Source organism: Thermobia domestica, chromosome 13 (genome assembly GCF_964235325.1).
Source record: "Thermobia domestica chromosome 13, izTheDome1.hap1.1, whole genome shotgun sequence".
Classification (NCBI taxonomy): domain Eukaryota; kingdom Metazoa; phylum Arthropoda; class Insecta; order Zygentoma; family Lepismatidae; genus Thermobia; species Thermobia domestica.
Genome location: NC_137466.1, coordinates 143,365,133 through 143,379,680, shown reverse-complemented (window position 1 = coordinate 143,379,680; position 14,548 = coordinate 143,365,133). Strand labels below are relative to the sequence as shown.

General features: G+C 33.6%; 1 protein-coding gene across 1 annotated transcript in view; it reads right to left on the bottom strand.

Annotated features, from left to right (window-relative positions):
* Nucleotides 1–1,469: 1,469 nt before the first annotated feature.
* The window catches only part of LOC145667810 (facilitated trehalose transporter Tret1-like), a 32,467-nt gene continuing 19,388 nt past the window's right edge, over nt 1,470–14,548 (bottom strand). Inside the window, exon 4 of the mRNA XM_081735241.1 lies at nt 1,470–3,078. Coding sequence (XP_081591367.1) covers nt 1,754–3,078 — 1,325 coding nt within the window. The 3' untranslated portion in view covers nt 1,470–1,753. The remainder of the gene's footprint in view (nt 3,079–14,548) is intronic.

Genomic DNA, 14,548 nt, shown 5'->3' with positions numbered 1-14,548 from the left:
AAATCTATTCAAAAAATAATTCATTACCTTTAGTTTTCATTTTTCATACATCTACCAAAAACATGCCTACAAAGCAAATAGCTTTGCCGTTTTCAATTTCTTATTTTAGAGTAAAAATATTCTTTCATTTCTAATCATGTCTTTTGCACCAAATTTGAACTAGTAATCTTTGAGCGTACTGTAAAATTGCACTTGCATAAGTTTGTTTCTTAATTTTTACGAGTAAAAGTTGTTTGAATTTGATCACCTTATAGGTGAAGTATTCATGATTAAAGTTGAATTATAATCATATTAGTATCTTGATCCGCAGTAATTACTTAGGTACATAAATAGTTGAAAACTTTCATCAATCATGACATGTGAGGTTTATACTCCAGTTCTATTTATCGTTTGTAAATACTATCATGATCGTATGACATTTATCTTGAACAACTTGCTTTTAACGAATTCTATTGATACAATATGACACAGGTTTATAAGATAAATCCAATAAACTTGTGACCATGATTTTTATATGAGTGACGTCGGAAAACTACCAACCAATCATACAGAGCTATTTTCATTTAGCGAGAAGTTATAATGTATATTCTTTGGTTCCTCTTAGTCCTAAATGATAATAAAACTATATATTTATATTAATCTATTCGTGGTTTTCATTATAAGTATTGCGAAAGAAAATTCTTTGAACAGAAAAAGAAAACTATATAATATTTATTTTACTGCTTTGCATGTAGAAGACATGCGGCAGAAAGTAAAGGAACTTTGATGTTATTTATTTTGATTTTTTCTCTCTTAGCCTTTCCTCAACTATCAAAACATAATGTACAAATTGCTTTTAACCCCTACAAAATGATTCTACTTGTTTCGTCACAACACTAGCAAAACAGAATCCAGTCAGCCATCTTCCCTACTTTATAGAGTATAACCTACACAGATAAATTGAAGCCATGAGAAAGTCATACCATTGCCTTTATCATCGTTTATGCTTACATTCAATACTGTATTGTTTCTTTAAGTATATATGAGTGCAGTATTAGATAATTTCTATACAGTCATTGTCATTTTTTAAATTTAAGTTAATATGATGTGATTAATTATAGGTAGTTATTATTATAAACCCGTATATAAAGGCCAAAGTCTAGTTTATATTTACAACACATAAGATAGACTATATTCGCATATAATATACATGACATAAACTATTTATCATTAGCTCATATAATGCAATCATAGGTTTCTTAATATTTATAAAAGAGATTGTGCCAAAATATTTATGATATTATACAAGTTGACACACTTGTGCATTTAGCTCTGCCATAAATAATACGAGAACTTTCAGTTCTCGTATTGAAGATCTTTCAAATCTAGTACATGATAACAATATGTAATTACAATTTGAATTATATTGAAAATAGTCTAGTAAAATCTTCTCTCTATTTGTAATCTTTTTATACAACTCTGAGGTAGATACTAAAGAAATAGAAGGACTGACCAGAAAATCACAAAACTCAAGTCCTAGCTTCTACTTCCTTGACAGACTGTGGAGAAAAGAAGCACTTCGGACTATGGACTTCAAAATAATTATCGATTTACAAAGTACTACGTGATATTACGGATTGCACATGAAGCAAAAGCTTCTTTTTAAAGGATTCATCCTCCTCCAGTACAGTGAATTGCCGGATCTATGAATATAGAACCCGCTGAAAGAGAAAATCTAATTATTGTTGCAAAGAAGCTATTTCAAAATATTACGTTAGCAAATGGATGTTCTTTTCTCTGACACTCTCCTTTCTATCTTGTGGGATGTGATATCGTTATTAGAAGAGTTCTCATTCCCTTCAGATGTTGCTGTCGAAGAGATACATGGGCATAATTTTACATTTCGCAAATTTTCTTGTATCTCATCTAACGATTTACCCTCAGTTTCTGGCATCACTGCGAGTAAGAACACTGTTCCCAATGCCAAAGCAATGGCGTATAACCAAAGAAGTCCGTAAACGTTAAGTCCATTATTCATGTAAATGTAAGTTTTTAGAACAATGGCCCCTATTATATTTTGCACTGAAGTAATCAATCCATTTGCAAATCCTCGAACTTTATAGGGGTATAATTCAGAAAGTAGCATATACGGTATATTTCCAAATCCAGCATTTGAAACTAACGCAAATAAATTCAGAATTATAAATTGCACATAATGTAAGTCATGACTTGTTGTTTCAGTTAAGCACGTACAAATACCTGCTACTAACATGCAAATGGCACTTGCAAATGTTGAAATAATTGACAAAGGTCTTTTACCGGCTCGATGTACAAAGACATCACAAATAATGGCTCCAATCAAAGATACTAACCCAAAAATCATTGTAGCCAAGTATTCATCAATCAAACTACCAACATTGTTGAAGAACATAACTGTGAAAGCTCTAAATGTTGTTAATCCAGAAGCATGGTAAATGATGAAATACGTAAAATGAAACAAAAAGGCTCGTAGAGTTGTAGCGTGTAGGAATTCTCTGACAATCTCCTTCCAAGATACTTTGTTATCTACATTCTGGTGCTTCATTGAATCGACGAGCTGAGTAAATTCTTCAGAAACATCAAATGGTGTCACCCAACCTCGTAGCCAACATAAGGACTTCTCGGCATCGTTAATGCGTCCTTGAGCCAACAGCCATGATGGACTTTCCGGTATGAAAAACATGGCGACTATACCAATAGATGGAAATATTAGCGCAATTAAGGACGATGTTCTCCAATCTAAATTCATACCAATAAGATAAATAATGAAAGTACCCATAGCGACGAACATACCCACTGATCCAACGATGGTCCCTCTCAAATGAGATTGACTTACTTCACCAAAATAAGTTATGCTTGAGAATGAAGCTACGCCATTAGAGATGCCTTGAAGAGTTACACCAATAAGCATCATCATAGGTGATGTAGCCCAGTAGAACATAATCCAAGACACGATGTAAGGTACAGTATTTATTATCATTGTCTTCTTTCGTCCTAAGAAGTCAATGAGTATCATAAACAAAATGCATCCTACAGGTGCTGCAAGCAGGGTTATGCTTCCTGAAAGAAAGCAAGATAAAAAAGAATTAAGTGTTGTTCTTCTAAGTATAAAATTTTTGATCTAAAAACAGTCTTAAATTCGTTCTATAATAATAGTAGTAAAATGTTAGGGTTAACTTTTGGTATTTACAGAATTTACATATTTTATGTAACTATTAAAAGACATTAATGTCACTAAGATCTTAGATTTGAATAAAATTACAATGTTAAATTTACCAAGTCTGATTGCAATAGGCAACACATATAACAAATACTGAATCAAAGTATATGCCTTTAAAAGCTTCAGAATTATACTTAATTAATAATAATAGTTTCTTTAAAATGCTTGTCAGGATAATGACAAAATTCACTTGGCTATACCAGTCTGATATACAAATAGAAACTTGTCATTTTACGACTATCATAGAAGAAAATTAGCAGGATTTCCAGTCAGAAGAAGGGTCTTTCAGAATTCTAACTCTGAATAAATAAATCACAATTAATAGCAGAGTATATAAGACTTGCATTTAAGAATCTTTTTTTCTTTAACGTTGACGTTATAGAACTTGATGTTGAAGTGAATGAAAGAGCAAATATTTGACTATTGTTAAATCAGAAGTTCAGGACATAGTGACAATTGTTAAATATAGAGTACAGTCTTCAGGCATATCTAATGAGAGTTTTGAACTTAGCTGAGCTTACACTGTCTTTGAACTTAGCTGAGCACTAACTTAGCTTCTGAGCTTACACTGTCAACCCAGACTAAATGCGAAATTAATTTTCTTTAGCAAGCATATTTTTTTATCAGGCCATATTTAATACTACAACATCGGCACTAATCCACAACTTTTTTCTCTCTGAGGGAAAATATACTTGAATTCAACATTGGTATTATAGATATTGGAAAAATATAAACTGATTAGTACTAATTAATAAAACGTTTTATGGAATTAATTAATAGGTCACCTCTTCGTTATATGGAGAAACTTAACTACTGGTTGGCTGATAAGTTTGCCAGGAACTGATTGAGAGAAAGGAATCTATAATTGGGAGCATGATCATCTAATCTCATCTCCATGAGCTTTAGCATAATATAGAAATTTGAAATCTGACATGTATACTGTAAAAAATTCATAATCATCTCTGGAAGAGAATAATTACCACGATGGCTATTCTGGACTCACACATTGGAAGAGTATTGAAAGAAGCATAGTAGAAAGTTTGAAGAAATTTGTCGTGGAAGGTGAACGACCTACATGTTTTCATTAAATTTATTTACCATTCACTAATTCGCTCATTGGATATATACTTTAGTGCTATTTATAAAAATTCTGAAGGAAAGCATCTTCATATTGTCCTAAACCAGAGTATTTTAAACTGGGATTGCAGAATATGTGCAGGGGTTCGCTACTCGTAGATAAAAATAAATTAATATTTATGCGAGTCACCGACTGGATAACATGATAAAGGTGAAGGGGATCATAGCTACAATAGATTGCAAAATTCTGGTTTCAATAAACTATTTTATTCTGGTTTCAATAAACTATTCAATAAACTATTTTAAAAAGTCATGGATATTCTTTTTCAAAACTTTATTCTAAACTGGTATTTGCTTTTAAAGTGGTTGAAAGTAGGATGAAGATAAGCCACAATAACTTAACAATTATTAATATATTATAATGTTGCAAATTTTATTTGAAGGTTTAAACGATACGAAATATTGTACATCCTTTGTTATTGGTAAAAACATGATAAATTATATATTGACTTTAGATTAATTTTAAAATTTTCCACTAACCGTCCTAAATTATAGGCAGTTGAAACTGAAGTTGAAAAGTATTCAATACTTTGTGCTAACTGTAAGCAGTTTGTAGTGGTCGTTTCCATTCGATCATAGATAAATAAAAGCATCAATAACTACCTTTTAAACACAATATTGTATTGTTCATTACAAACTACTTTCTACATATTGATGATATGATAAAAAAAATGCTTGAAACTTGAGTACTTTCATTGTACATAAGAGCAAAAAATATAGATTAGGCTTTACGTAAATGCGTAATTATCTGTATCGGATGCTATTATGGAGCCTACTTAATGAGCAAGCAGTTAAGCACCCAAACATATTTCAGAGATAAACGATTTTCCTTATGCAACAAAATAGTCGCAAACAGCAAAGGTCTGTCTACCAACAAAATAATATTAACATACTGTATTAGAAAAATGTGAACATTTGATAACGAAGATAGAATTTATTTTTTCTTGTGTTTGCTAGCATGGAAATGAGATAAATTATATAATAGATTACTTTTAAGAGGCATTTGCAGAGGGTTTCTCATAGATTACACTTTAAATCTTTTGAATGATGTAAAGATTGCAGGAAATAAATATAGTAAATACGATGTTAGAAGGAAAAGAGGTATATATATATATATATATATATATATATATATATATATATATATATATGTGTGTGTGTGTGTGTGTGTGTGAAAGTATTGGACACAATAATAGAAATTCTTGCCAAAGGTCAGATAATTTTTCACTGTGCCTAGTAACACTGAGCACTGTGTAAATCAATCATCTCTTTTGTGTTGCAGGATGGACTGTGCACTACTAGTTGTGTGAGGTAGTGTGGTTGTGGATGTTGTGAAGGTATGGTGAGTGACCACTATGTTCTACCTGACAGAATTTCAAAAAATGTCTAATTGTTGGTACCCGTCTAGCTGAAACATCGGTGAGCAAAACAGCGACATTATGCAATGTAACACAAGGCATAATCATGAAAGTCATGACCACATACACAGTACATGGTAAAGTAGGTGCTGTGATGCACAATAATGGTCAAAAGACGAAGGTACAGGATAGGGACCACCTTGAAGTGCATTTTAACAAGACAGAAGAATACAACGGCCGAGAAAGTGACTACAGAATCTAATCAGCATCTAAGCAATTCAGTCATAAAATTGTTACCCATGAGGATGTTGCCATTGCCAAGCTTCTAATAAACGACACGAATGCAGCGTACAATGCCCACAAAAACTGGACATTGAAAGTTTGGCAACATGTTTCTTTAGACGAGTTATATTTATCCTTTTCCTCATCACTGGATGCTTGTATGGCGAGCATCCCTGGAGAATACAATGAGGATTGTCTCTGCCCGATTGTCAGGCATTGTGGCGGCTCTATTATTATGTGAGTCGCTATATCATAGTATTTGGCAGGTCTTCTTGTTACATTGTACACTCTGGTCACAGGAGCAGTGCATAGAGAACTCTTGTGAAACCAGGTTTATCAAATTATGTTAACTTTACTTCCAGACAAGATGCCACTTTTTAGGATGATAATATTCCAATTCACACCTCTGATCATATTTAAGAGTGGTTTCAAAAGTATGCAGATGAGGTCAACATCTTCCCTGACCCGCGCTGTTTCCATACTTGGTATCATTGAGCATCTGTAGGCTGTTTCTAAAAAAACAGAGCCCGGTGTCGATTTCAATCTACGTCTTTATCTGAAATGGAAGCTGTGTTACAAGAAGAATGGATTCAAGTTCTATCCACTACTATTCAGGAAATACATCGTTTTAGTCCGTCCAAGATTCAAGTTATATTGGAGTTAAAGATGAACCAACACCAAGATATTCCGACTTTCAAAATTGTTTACATTATTTTCTCCAACAGTACGTATGTATGTATATGTATAAGAAGACCGCAGAATAGGCTACGTAGGTTTTGTGAAACTCGTTTAGTGGTTTAACTAAAAGAAGGGTGCCAATGCTAAAAATACACAAGGTGTTCGGAAACAAGTTCAACGCCTTTTGGGGGCCAATTCCTGACATCAGAATAAGAGAAAAAGTATAGACCAACCTGGGCGCAGAAATGCATCCTTTCAGCTCTATGGCTAGTGGAAAATTTATCGAAAAAATGCGAAATCAGTCATAACTTGAGAACAGAATGTCGGGTCGAAGTCGGATACAAAGGGACATTTATTATGTATTTATCGTAATGACACTAATGTGCAAATGGATGTGGTGTGGGGGCAGCGCAATGGTAGTCCCTAAAAAAATTAGTAAATATTTGGGATATTCTGCTAAAAGTAAAGGCACAAAGTATATATTAAAGGCAGAAAGAGTACTCCTATCCATGACAAGTCATATGAGGCCCAAATTCTGTATGCAGATGAGTCTTAGTAGTAATCGCGTCACTTTGCCGAACTTTTTGGCCCCTGGGTCCCTGCCTCAGGACCCATGGTCCCTGGCCGGGGTCAATGACCTAGGGGTACATAGGACCACCCCCTCTAAATTTTGGCAGGGGTACCATGGCCCACCCCCTAAATTTTGGCAGGGGTACATAGGACCACCCCCCTTAAATTTTGGAAATTGCCAAATCTAAAAATTTGGTATGGTAGGGTAGGACCATAGTATGTACCTCTATCAGTATTGGGGGTCTATGTCGTTCCCTTTCATGAGTAAAAAATTGCCAAAAAGTCAAATTTCGGGGGTTTTTGACCTAATTTATCCCCTTGGATGAGGTGTTATTACCCTATATGGTTATATGGACGTATACAGGGGTCCATTCCCTTTCATAAGACATGGGTATATTAATGCACCCCTTGAAAAATTTGGGAGGGGTACCTTGGCCCACCCCTTAAATTTTGGAAATTGCCAAATCTAAAAATTTGGTATGGTAGCCTAGGACCACAGTATGTACCTCTATCAGTATTGGAGGTCAATGTCGTTCCCTTTCATGGGTAAAAAATTGCCAAAAATTCACATTTCGGAGGTTTTTGACCTAATTTATCCCCTTGAATGAGGTGTTATTACCCTATATAGTTATATGGGCGTATACAGGGGTCCATTACCTTTCATAAGACATGGGTATATTAATGCACCCATTGAAAAATTTGGGAGGGGTACCTTGGCCTACCCCTTCATTTTTAGAAATTGCCCAATTTAAACATTTGGTATTATAGTATAGGACGCTAATATGGATCACTATAAATTTGGGTGGTCCACCTCGTTCCCTTTTAGGGGTACCAAATTGCCAAAATATAAACGTAAGCAATACGTAGTACCACGTGTTTGGTTTTGACCTAATTTATCCCCTTGGATGAGGTGTTATTACCCTATATGGTTATATGGGCGTATACAGGGGTCCATTACCTTTCATAAGACATGGGTATATTAATGCACCCCTTTAAAAATTTGGGAGGGGTACCTTGGCCTACCCCTTCATTTTTAGAAATTGCCCAATTTAAACATTTGGTATTATAGTATAGGACGCTAATATGGATCACTATAAATTTGGGTGGTCCACCTCGTTCCCTTTTAGGGGTACAAAATTGCCAAATTTTAGTACAACCACGTGTTTGGTTTTTAACCTAATTTATCTCCTTGGATGAGGTCCTATTACCTTATATGGTTATATGGTCATGTATAGGTGTTCATTCCCTATCATAAGACATAGGTACATTGGTGCACCCCTTTAAATTTTTAGGAGGGGGTACCCTGGCCCACCCCTTCAATTTCAGAAATTCTCCAATTTAAGCATTTGGTATTATAGTACAGGACCTCATTATGTATCATGATAAATTTGGATGGTCCATCTCGTTCCCTTTCATGGGTACGAAATTGCCAAATTTAGGTACAACCACGTGTTTGGTTTTTGATTTAATTTATTCCCTTGGATGAGGTCCTATTACCTTATATGGTTATATGGTCATGTATAGGGGTCCATTTCCTATCATAAGACATAGGTACATTTTGCACCCCGGGAGGGGTACAATGGCCCACCCCTTTAATTTTGGAAATTGTTCAATTTAAACATTTGGTATTACAGTATAGGACCCTAATATGGATCACTATAAATTTGGATGGTCCACCTCGTTCCCCTTTTAGGGGTACAAAATTGCCAAAATATAAACGTAAGCAATACGTTGTACCACGTGTTTGGTTTTTGACCTAATTTATCTCCTTGGATGAGGTCCTATTACCTTATATGTTTATATGGTTATGTATAGGGGTCTATTCCCTATCATAAGACATAGGTACATTTGTGCACCCCTTTAAAATTTGTTAGGGGTACCTTGGCCCATCCCTTAAATTTTAGAAATTGCTCATTTTATATATTTGGTATTATAGTACTGGACCCTAACATGTATTATGATAAATTTGGGTGGTTTACCTCGTTTCTCTTTCATGGGTACATGTTATATGGGTATGTACAGAGGTTTATTACCTTTATATGTTTATGTTCCCTTTTAAATTTGGGGAATTATCAAATAACAAAATTCGGTAAACCTTTTTCTAGGACCCATTGGTGTTCCTCTTATGGCCAAATATTCAAAATTTAAAGGTTATTGACCGGCTTTATTATTGAATAAGTACAGGATTTATTACTTTTTCATAACACACAGGTGTATTTGTGTACCAATCTTAAATTTTGGGAGGGGTACATTTCTTATTGTCATATCAATAATTGGTAATTGGATAGTATCTCATTCATTGGGTAAATCATTGTGAAATATGAGTATGATCACGTAATCAGTTATTGACCTATGATGGAATTAGGAGTCCAGGACATTGAAACATTGAAACTTTGTAGGATAATTTGAGAATTGCGTTATTGGTTTTGGTTATTCCCGCCAAATATAAACGTAAGCAAGACGTTGTACCACGTGATTGTCCTTGATGAGGTAGTGTACAGGGATTCATTTCCTTTGTTGTGGTACTTCTTAAGTTTGAGTACACACACACTTCTAGAAAACAGTTGGTTCTACTCAGGTAAACAATTGACGGACATTATTGACATTATTGAACATATAATGATATGATTAACTCTAAGACTTAGGTATATCAAGAGAAGTATTCTTTAAATTTGGGAATGGTGATAAACAGAATTTTAACATAAGGTGCGAAATTTGAAACAATACATTGAACTTTAGTCACAGCTCATAGTCTAAGATCATTGGTGGTGATTGATTTGAAATCTGATAGCTAACCTTATTGAATCTTATGACTCATAGACGAAAGGCAATACATGCTACAACACTGGCAAAGTTATTGTTAATGCAATTTGATTGGTTGATCACTATCTTTCCTGCAATCTGATTGGTTGATCACTATCTTTCGTGCAATCTGATTGGTTGATGATTTTCAAATCTTTGCTGTATTCAGTTTTAAGTTTTGTTTAACATTTAAAAATCTTGGTTTCGTTCAACATTTTGCACTCACTGATAAATATGATCAAAACCGTTTATTTGTTAATCGAATAGTTAAAAACCGGATAAAGTTTGACGGTTAACCGTGAAACGTAAAATTTTTTTAGTTTGAAATATTTTTGCTTGAAATTTTTGGTTTGAAAATTTTTTCGTTTCCAAATTTTTTTGTTTCAAAATTTTGTTTGAGATTTTTTCGTTTGAAATTTTTTGTTTGGAAATTTTTGTTCTAAAATTTTGTTTAAAATTTTTTGTTTAAAATTTTTTGTTTAAAATTTTTCGTTTCCAAATTTTTTGTTTCAAAATTTTGTTTGAAATTTTTTTCGCTTCAAAATTTTGTTTGAATTTTTTTTTGGTTTGAAATTTTTTGTTTGAATTTTTTTTCGTTTCAAAATTTTGTTTCAATGATTTTTGTTTGAAATTTTTGTTTAAAAGTTTGAGTTGACATTTTTAAAAGTTTGTGCATTTATTAGTAAAGAACCGGACCTGTTTAGAACAAAAACCTTTGACAACATTGTGGTGCAATAGTACACGTCAGAACCTGGGGTTGTACTTGAAATGAAAAAACACAATTCATTGAAATGGATCATTTTATTACACTCCACATACATCCATACCAGATAGTGGTTCTGGATATTGTCGATACAATGTATTTTGAACTTCTTGCACTAGTTTGTCTTTAGCATATAATTTTAATTCCAGTTGAAGGCTTTTAAGATCTATTGCAATATCAATTGGTGGAAACTCAATGTCCATTTGATCACAAATAAACTGTTTATCAATACAGGTATGCACTAGCCGGAACTGTTTAGAACAAAAACATCTGGCAACGTTGTGGTGCAATAGTACACGTCAGAACATGATAATGCAACGTCATCAGTTTTGCATCATATATAAGTATCGTTCGAGTTAGTATTCATAATAACGTCATCATGGCTACTTGTCTGCAGTTTCTAAACACACGTGATGTGATGAAATCATTTACCAAGATTACTGATTTACAACAGAATGTACCTTATAGAATCTTAGCTAGCCAAATGATCCCTACAAAGTTTGGATTAAGAATCGTAGTGAAGCTTGAAAATGATAAGAATATAATTTTACCAGCAAGATATTTATCCATGGAACCATCAAAACAAGAAGAACTGCTGCGTTTCTTAAATACTGGATCTGTATCTTTATGTTACAAAGGATTCTTGGGTCGAAGTCATCAACTTGAATTTAGTACTCACCCAGATTCGTCAGCCATTGTGATGAAATAATGAATTCAAACGTCAGCACATTTCATTCCAATGACGTCAGCTGTAGTTGTATGAATTTGGTTGGTCGGCATGACGTCAGCAACTGTGATGAAATCATGAATTCAAACGTCAGCACATTCCTTACCAATGACGTCAGCAATAACTATAAACCAGCAAATACAGTGTCATCCCACGAAATCATTTGAGCAAGTGCTTTCAGGAGGAAAGATGTGTACTTCTAACGATAAAGAGTTCATCTTCGCAAGCTATTATCCAATAAATATATTTCAAACAAAACATGTGATGATTGGTATCAGTGCTAGAACATTTCAACCTGTGATTCGATTGGGCAAAGCAGAACAATTTGGTGTACAACTGACCTGTGAAGAATGGCAAATATTATGTTCACGAATCGACCAAATGAACGATTATTTTCATGATGAGCTAAATGTGACCATAGTCAAATCATTAGGCTCAAATCATGAAGTGGTGTTGCGTACAGTCCTCGAAGAGAAGATGGTGCTGTTACGTAAAAAGAGTACATTCCATGTCCCTCGCAACATGGTGTATCTAACACAAACTGAATGGAACAAATTCATCAGCGTATTTCAATGTGTGAAACATGCAGTGGAAGTGTGCAACAAAACTAGTATATTCCTGAAAAAGTACTATTTTGAAAAATGTGTTATGCATATTGTACAACATGTATCTAGATATTGTGATGGTTGTCAACATCGTTCGTGGGTGCATACCTGTATTGATAAACAGTTTATTTGTGATCAAATGGACATTGAGTTTCCACCAATTGATATTGCATTAGACCTTAAAAGACTTCAACTGGAATTAAAATTATATGCTAAAGACAAACTAGTGCAAGAAGTTCAAAATACATTGTATCGACAATATCCAGAACCACTATCTGGTATGGATGTATGTGGAGTGTAATAAAATGATCCATTTCAATGAATTGTGTTTTTTCATTTCAAGTACAACCCCAGGTTCTGACGTGTACTATTGCACCACAATGTTGTCAAAGGTTTTTGTTCTAAACAGTTCCGGTTCTTTACTAATAAATGCACAAACTTTTAAAAATGTCAACTCAAACTTTTAAACAAAAATTTCAAACAAAAATCTTTGAAACAAAATTTTGAAACGAAAAAAATTCAAACAAAAAATTTCAAACCAAAAGAAAAATTCAAACAAAATTTTGAAGCGAAAAAAATTTCAAACAAAATTTTGAAACAAAAAAATTTGGAAACGAAAAAATTTTCAAACCAAAAATTTCAAGCAAAAAAATTTCAAACTAAAAAAATTTTACGTTTCACGGTTAACCGTCAAACTTTATCCGGTTTTTAACTATTCGATTAACAAATAAACGGTTTTGATCATATTTATCAGTGAGTGCAAAATGTTGAACGAAACCAAGATTTTTAAATGTTAAACAAAACTTAAAACTGAATACAGCAAAGATTTGAAAATCATCAACCAATCAGATTGCACGAAAGATAGTGATCAACCAATCAGATTGCAGGAAAGATAGTGATCAACCAATCAAATTGCATTAACAATAACTTTGCCAGTGTTGTAGCATGTATTGCCTTTCGTCTATGAGTCATAAGATTCAATAAGGTTAGCTATCAGATTTCAAATCAATCACCACCAATGATCTTAGACTATGAGCTGTGACTAAAGTTCAATGTATTGTTTCAAATTTCGCACCTTATGTTAAAATTCTGTTTATCACCATTCCCAAATTTAAAGAATACTTCTCTTGATATACCTAAGTCTTAGAGTTAATCATATCATTATATGTTCAATAATGTCAATAATGTCCGTCAATTGTTTACCTGAGTAGAACCAACTGTTTTCTAGAAGTGTGTGTGTACTCAAACTTAAGAAGTACCACAACAAAGGAAATGAATCCCTGTACACTACCTCATCAAGGACAATCACGTGGTACAACGTCTTGCTTACGTTTATATTTGGCGGGAATAACCAAAACCAATAACGCAATTCTCAAATTATCCTACAAAGTTTCAATGTTCCAATGTCCTGGACTCCTAATTCCATCATAGGTCAATAACTGATTACGTGATCATACTCATATTTCACAATGATTTACCCAATGAATGAGATACTATCCAATTACCAATTATTGATATGACAATAAGAAATGTACCCCTCCCAAAATTTAAGATTGGTACACAAATACACCTGTGTGTTATGAAAAAGTAATAAATCCTGTACTTATTCAATAATAAAGCCGGTCAATAACCTTTAAATTTTGAATATTTGGCCATAAGAGGAACACCAATGGGTCCTAGAAAAAGGTTTACCGAATTTTGTTATTTGATAATTCCCCAAATTTAAAAGGGAACATAAACATATAAAGGTAATAAACCTCTGTACATACCCATATAACATGTACCCATGAAAGAGAAACGAGGTAAACCACCCAAATTTATCATAATACATGTTAGGGTCCAGTACTATAATACCAAATATATAAAATGAGCAATTTCTAAAATTTAAGGGATGGGCCAAGGTACCCCTAACAAATTTTAAAGGGGTGCACAAATGTACCTATGTCTTATGATAGGGAATAGACCCCTATACATAACCATATAAACATATAAGGTAATAGGACCTCATCCAAGAGATAAATTGGGTCAAAATGTCAAACACGTGGTACAACGTATTGCTTACGTTTATATTTTGGCAATTTCGTACCCATGAAAGTGGACGATGTGGACCATCCAAATTTATCATAATACATATTAAGGTCCTGTACTATAATACCGAATGCTTAAATCAAAAAAATTCCAAAATTTAAGGGGCGGGCCAAGGTACGTACCTCTCCTAAAATTGAAAGGGATGCACCAATGTACCTATGTCTTATGATAGGAAATGAACACCTATACATTACAATATAACCATATAAGGTAATAGGACCTCATCCAAGGAGATAAATTAGGTCAAAAACCAAACACGTGGTACAACGTATTGCTTACGTTTATATTTTGGCAATTTTG